General features: G+C 30.9%; 1 protein-coding gene across 1 annotated transcript; it reads right to left on the reverse strand.

The window, feature by feature from the left end:
- Positions 1-4,099: 4,099 nt before the first annotated feature.
- Positions 4,100-6,958, reverse strand: LOC139870807 (uncharacterized). Its single transcript, XM_071858578.1, has 3 exons — positions 6,908-6,958; positions 5,011-5,143; positions 4,100-4,935 (listed from the first exon to the last, which is right to left on the reverse strand). The coding sequence occupies exons 1-3, from the start codon at positions 6,956-6,958 to the stop codon at positions 4,100-4,102; spliced, it is 1,020 nt and encodes a 339-aa protein (XP_071714679.1).
- Positions 6,959-7,531: the final 573 nt, after the last annotated feature.

Raw genomic sequence — 7,531 nt, forward strand, 5'->3', positions numbered from 1 at the left:
AGTAATTATAATTGTAATTTTAATTATGTTAATAATAACAATTGGTAATTTTTATCAATATTAATAATAATAATAACTACAATACTAATCCTAATAACGATAACTAATAATGATAATAATAATAATAAAAATAATAATAATAATAATAATAATAATAATAATAATAATAATAATAATAATAATAATAATAATAATAATAATAATAATAATAACAATACTTATATCAAAATTTGTGATAATAATAACATTCATATTAAATGATAATACTTGATAATGATAATAATAATATTAATAATAACAATATTAATAATAATTATACTTGCATAATCATAAAAATAATAAAATTTGATAAATATTAATAATGATAATTATAATATAGAAAACTACCTTCTAGAGCCCTTTTTAAAAAAAAATGCACCAAGCCGCACCAAGTGGGACTCGAACCCGTGACCTCTCGTAAATCCGAAACACACACAACCAGCCGACTGCTGCTTACTTTCTGATTTAAGTCCCATATTAATTTTATTTAATCCGTTAAAATGTCAGTTTCTATCTTCTCCTTCGTAAAATTAATCAATCTAACAGAGGTGAGATCAAACATAACCACTAATTACTTGCTTGATTAACGACTTGAATTTGAAGTAGAATGACCAGTTCTTAGGAATCAAATTAACAGACATATAATTAACAAAAAAAAAAATATAGCTGATCGTGAGAAGAAAAAAAATGACTCGGTAATTGATTTCGACTTTGAGACAATTATAGAGAAAGATTATTACATGAAAAGGGTTGCTTAACACTCATATAATCTTTCCAAATTATTAATTTAACTTAAATCTAATCAGAAAAACCGAATTTAATTGAAGAACAAACTTTGACTTTTTAAAACCCAAACTTTGACTCGAAAATTCAAACTCGTTTCAAAGAATTAAAGATTGGGATTTCATAGATAGTTTGAATGAAGGATTCTTTGCAGAAGTGCATTAATACATCTTGAAAAATCATTTGAAATCGCGTTTTTGTGAAAAAGTAACAAGAACAGGGGACGTTTTACTGTGTTTTGATATTTCTGTTTTTAAATTCGATCTGATGTGAGAATATATCATCATATATAGATAGTAAACGAGTAATTTAAGCAGTAAAGGTGATTTGTTTGTATTGATCATGGATTAGGACGTGTAACAGATTCCAGACAAAAATTGATAGATTTATTTGTTTAAAAAAAATAAAGAAAATAAAAAGAAAAGAGGATATCGATCACCAACTGGTTTTGTTGGTTTCTTGAACTGAATTCGTCGCTAGCAAGGACAGGAATAAAGCTTGATAGAATGTGCAACAGAATTGTACCTATTTTTCCTATTTTTTTATAAATTATAGATAATATTATAAATATATTAATAATAATAATTCTATTAATAAATAATAATAATAATAATAAGGATAATAATAATTATTAATGATAATGTTAATAATAATTTTAATAATAATAACAAAATAACGATAATAATCATTAAATTGATAATAATATTATTAATGATAATAATAATAAATTGTGTTATTTTCTAATAACTATGATAATAGTAATAATTTATATTAATAATAATAATACTAATATTAATCATAATAACTAAAATTATAACTCTTCTACTAGTTATAATAATAATGATATTAACAGTGATAACCATAATATTAATAAATATAACAAGTCACATGTGTCAACATTTATATCTATATTGTGATGATCCGGGAATTTTCGACCAAATTTAAACTTGAATCTTATTTGATTTCGATACGATAAGCAAAGTCTATAATGTTGAGTCTCAATAATTTTGAACTGTTTCATATATTCATTTGACCCTTGACTATTCCCGACGATTCACGAATCTATAAACGTAAATAGAAATGTACATATAATTTACTACACATACAAATAATCATACATTGTAAAATAAATATAGTAGAAAACTAATAAGTGATTTAATTATTATGGAAGATAAATTAAAATAACTAAAATTTATTACTAAATGATTTCAAACATAAATCGTCAACGATTAATAAGATATTAAGTGTATAATGTTATACTTGAGTTTAAATTGTTTTGATGTATATAATTAATACATTTATCTAAGTATTGAATCTGGATACGTAAGACATAATTATATATAGTAATTTGAATATATATATGATACATAAACATGATGATATTTGTTAGTACTAATATTAAGATTTTTAATATTTCTTTTAAATAAAATATATATAAGATCAAAGTTGTATTATTATTATTAAAGTTATCAATAATAATATTAATTTTATTATAACTAGTATTATTATTTGTATCATTAATAAGATTATTATTATTATTATTATTATTATTATTATTATTATTATTATTATTATTATTATTATTATTATTAGTATTATTATTAATTAGATTTATTAAAATCTGTATTATTGTTAATATTAATATTATTTACTATCTATTATTACTAGACTTTTTACTAATAATTCTATTATTAATAATATTAACATAATTATACTTGTAATTACCATATTATGAATTATTTACAACTAAACAGATTTATACATACAGGTTTATATAAATATGTATATGTATATACATACAAAATACAACCGTATATATATATATATATATATATATATATATATATATATATATATATATATAAATGCTTAAACAGATATATGTATACATAAATAACTAAAATAAATAAATACGTGTAATTGCTGCATCAAAAATTAGTTTGTAATCTGTTCCTGTCAAACTATTATGCTCGTGACCCTTTGTCATCAACAAGCAAACCACTCCTTCAATAATTCAATTAAAATCTTATTTATAATTTATGTACTGCTGGTATGGGTTATTAGTCAAACATCACAACAGAAAAACAAGATCACATTTATTTATATTTTTTTTCCTTTTTCTTTTATTTGCTCGCTGCAACTTTTCAACCATAAAATTCAAATTCGAATCAACACCAAAATGTATTAATGCAGAAGTGTTAGGATTCCTCTAGTGAAACTTTCTGCAAAATATCCAATCCCAATTCGTTATATCGACTTCGAATTTTTAAGTCAAAGTTTTGTTTTTCAAAAAGTCAAATATTCGTTCTAGATCAAATTCGAAGTTGCTATTATGTTTTATGTTAAATTAATGAATCAAGTAGTTTCTAATAACAATTTAAAAGCTTTTTCATGTTAGGAGCTTGGTCTAAAAATCTCTCAAAATCAAGATCATTTTTTTTTCTTCATAACACCGACGAGCAGAAGCAATTGAAATTTTTTTTATTTTTTATTTTTTTTGTTTTCAATTAATATAAACTTTGAGTAGTGATTAGTATTAATATTTTTAAGAACATAAATCATTGTTTTGATGATTTGTATTTGGCTTCGATTGAAATTTTTTTTTCTTTTCATAGTCGACGAAGCAGCAGCAGTAAATTGGTTACTGTTTTTTTTTTACAATTAATATAAACATTTGATTTGGATTAACTTATATTAATTTGTGATATCAAAAATCATTGTTGTGAGGATTTGAAACTGTGTTGGCCGATTAAATTTTTAAAGAAGAAGAAGAATAGAGGAAAAACAGAAAAGGTGATTTAATAAATTACGAGTATGAGTTTAGACAGATTAAATGGGACAGAAGGGATGGTTAAGATGTTGTGTGGTGGAACGAGAGGTCGCGGGTTCGAGTCCCGTCATGGGCAATTTTTTTTGGAAAAGCTTTAAAAGAGGGTATACAACTTTTAAATTTTCAATTTCATTATTATAATTATTATAATTATTATTATTATTATCATTTTCATTATTATTATTATTATTATTATTATTATTGTTGTTAATATTATTATTGTTATTATTAGTTATTATTAATACAACTAGAATTATAATTATCATAATTATTATAATTTGTATTGTAACAAAGTTATATGTATTATGATGATGATGATTATTATTATTATTATTATTATTATTATTATTATTATTATTATTATTATTATTATTATTATTATTATTATTATTATTATTATTATTATTATTATTATTATAATAATAATAAACTTAAAAGTTTTAAAACTTACAAAAAATTAGTGGGAAGCCTAGAGACAATCTGGGCCCCCACACCTCTAGCAATAGCAAAACCTATCCTAGTAAAAATATGAGCAGCAGCACCGGCACCAATATCTTGCGCCATCGAACTCTTCTGAACCCGCTTAAGCAAAGAAACAGCCTCCTTCTCTAATTCCCCAAGGGAAGAAAATGAGAAAGGAATGAAACCATAACCAATCGCCTGACAGCAAGATTCGTACTTGACCCGCTTCCGACGAGCCGCCTCAACCACAGCACGTCCAGGGACAAAGTCAGAAAGCCCAGACTGTGTCAAAGGAGAAGACCCTGTCAAGTCAACACAGACATCGCGACCACAATCCCAGGAATAAAGTAACACATCTGCAGGTCTGAGGGCCCTGTCGTTCCCTCCAGACAACCCAATGTCAACCTCCTTTCTCGCAGAAATCCCAGATCGATAACAAACATCAACAAGGGAATCCCGAACAATATTATGTCGATGCTTAATACCCACCATACCAGCACAAGACACCGCGTGATCCCCGAAAATATCCCCAGTAAAAACCCTTGAACAGGCAGAGCATGCCGTCGAGATAGAGAACAATGGAACACCTAACCGGTAGCACAACACACATCGGTAAGTCTTTGCGTTCATCGTCTGACCCAACCCCAAAATAGGGACTGCCCTTAGCCAAGCAGAGGTGTGAACACCCTGCTGTGATTTCCATAAGGCCGATTGTCGGGGAGATAACGAAAAAGTGGATTCTGCAGAAGCGGTAACCTTTGTGAAATAAACATCTGCCAATTTCTTCATGAGTATTGGGGCAGCGACCTCACTCGGATTACCTAAAATATCAAACCCAACCGTATTATTAAACAGACCCAATGCATCTTCAAAAGCATGACCAAGACCAACAATACCCGCATGACGTAGGAGCTTGGTCTGCAACCCAGCAGTCTGTAACCGAGAAGCCAGAAAAGCATAATGACTAACATCTCCCGCCGAATAAACACCAAGCCCTCCAAAAGAAAATGGCAAGGTGGCAAGCCGCCACTGCCAATCACCAAACCCTGGCCCTGAAGCAGTAACAATACGCTCCAAGGAAGATCGAAGGGCTCCATCGAAAGCGCGTTGAGCCGCCTCTAATATGCTAGGAGGACAAGTACGCAAGGTAAAGTAGAGTTTTGAAACTCCCGTACATGCCCTAAGCAACAACAACTCACACTGAGGATCATCAAGCTTAGCAACCTTATCCATAAGCGCAATGGACTTAGTCACCCTTTGCATCACCAGTTCACTACTAAAACCAGGATCGGAACTTGCGGGGGCCCCCAGAAACTTAACACCATTTAAAGGCCGAGCAATATTAGGAGGAAAGACACCTACTTGCCTGCTGCGAGGGTCCTCCGTAGGCCAGAAAATTTCTGTTTTTTCAACGTTGAGATGTAGCCCAAAACGAGGCCCATCCTCCATAATCAAATGCAAAACCTTCCCCACCACCAAAGTGTCCCCAATAATAGTGCCATCATCCAAATACCACGCCTGAAGACAAACCTCAAAATTATCTCTGATTTTAGAAACCAAGGGTTGTAAGACCAAAGCAAAAAGCAGCGGACCAAGGGGATCACCCTGTTGCACCCCCCGAGAAGACCATAGTGTGTGGTTCCAATAATACAATCTGGCTGGATTAGAGTAGCAAAATTCAACCCACCGAGAAATGCTCGGACAAAGGCGGCGAACTTCACGTAACATGACCGTACGATCAACTAGATTGAAGGCATTTTGAAAATCAACTAATAACATAGAGAGGCCAACATCAGAGCCACGATCCTCAATCAACCGATTCACAGCATGAAGAATTGCCTCACCACCTGAAGAAACACCAACACCAAATTGAAGACCATCGAAGTAACTTCCCAAAGACTGGCCAACCATAGCCGCGCCAACCTTCGAAACAAGACGTCGCCAAACAGTACCCACAGCTATAGGACGAAGACCACCGCCGGGCTTGACAAGCGGTGTGAGGGGAGCACTAGCTATATACTCTCCTAATTCCATAGGGCACCTTCCAGCTAGAAAGAGATTAACGACCCCGGTAATAGAGCCAACCAACTCATCCGAGACTGCCACAGCAGCACCACTCAAGCAATCCATAAGGTGTTGTGCACGTAAACCATCCCTACCACATGAAGTGCCCCGAGGGAAACTTTTAATCTGGCCCAAAACAACAGCAGAAGTCGTAACGAGGTGAAGGTGATCAACCGTCATATCAGGCAAGGATGGAGCTATAGAAGAAGGGTGTTTAGACAGTAAGTCCGCCAGAGTGGCGTCATTATAAGGAGCAACGCCTGATGAAGAAAGAACACGAGCAGCAGCGGTGTAATGGCCATCACAAATCTTCCTACGACACTGCTTAATATTACGCTCTTCCAAATCAAGGACCTCATCATCAACCACTGACAACATAGGAGAATCCTCTGCCAAATACTCCCTCACAAGCTGTAAACTTCCACCCGCTGTCCCCCAAGAGCAAATAGCACGGGAAATATTCTCTTCCTGATGCCGACGCTTTATCGAAGACCTAGACTCACGACAACTCCGTGGCCGAAAGGTTTTAAGGGTACAAAGGGGTAACACCAACAAAGAGACCCAACTAGAAATGTCATCAGGCTTAGAGATCACCTTATCAAGAGCACCTTTCAAAACCCGAGAAAACCCCAAACGACACTTGGGAGGGATAGACTTAACCGTGCGAAACCCCTTAGAGAACAACCGATCAAGGAGAGCCACGTCAAAACCATCGTAATGATCACGTACCGAACCATCCTCAATACAAAGTCGAGCAGGAGAAGAGGAAGCTAGTGGCATGGAAAAATTATGAAGCACAAAACGAACCACACCATTATTATTATTATTATTATTATTATTATTATCATCTTTATTATTATGCTATTCATTATAAGTAATATCAAGATTATCATTGTAAGTTATATTATTATCATTACTAAGTATATTTATTACTAATATTACTATCATTCCCGGTATTATTATTATATAGTAATATTATTAATATTACCATGGTATTATTATAAGTATTACTAAAAATATAATTTTTACCATTGTAGTATTAGTATCAAAATTATGATTACGATTATTATCATTATGAAAATAATACAAATTGTTATTATTTTTCGTAAATATTAGTATTAATATCTTTTTATAAATAATAGAATTGTAATATTAACTTATGTATTATTATTTATATTATCACGTGTATTATTATTATGTAATTATTAAAAATCAATATCATAACTATCAGTAACAGTAAAATTAATATTTTTACAAGTATTATTATTAATATCATTGTTATTATCATTAATAGAGTTATAGTTAACATAAGTATATTACTAATGTTATTATCATTATTTTTTTTTACTAATA

This window comes from Rutidosis leptorrhynchoides, chromosome 10, assembly GCF_046630445.1.
Source record: "Rutidosis leptorrhynchoides isolate AG116_Rl617_1_P2 chromosome 10, CSIRO_AGI_Rlap_v1, whole genome shotgun sequence".
Taxonomy (NCBI): Eukaryota; Viridiplantae; Streptophyta; class Magnoliopsida; order Asterales; family Asteraceae; genus Rutidosis; species Rutidosis leptorrhynchoides.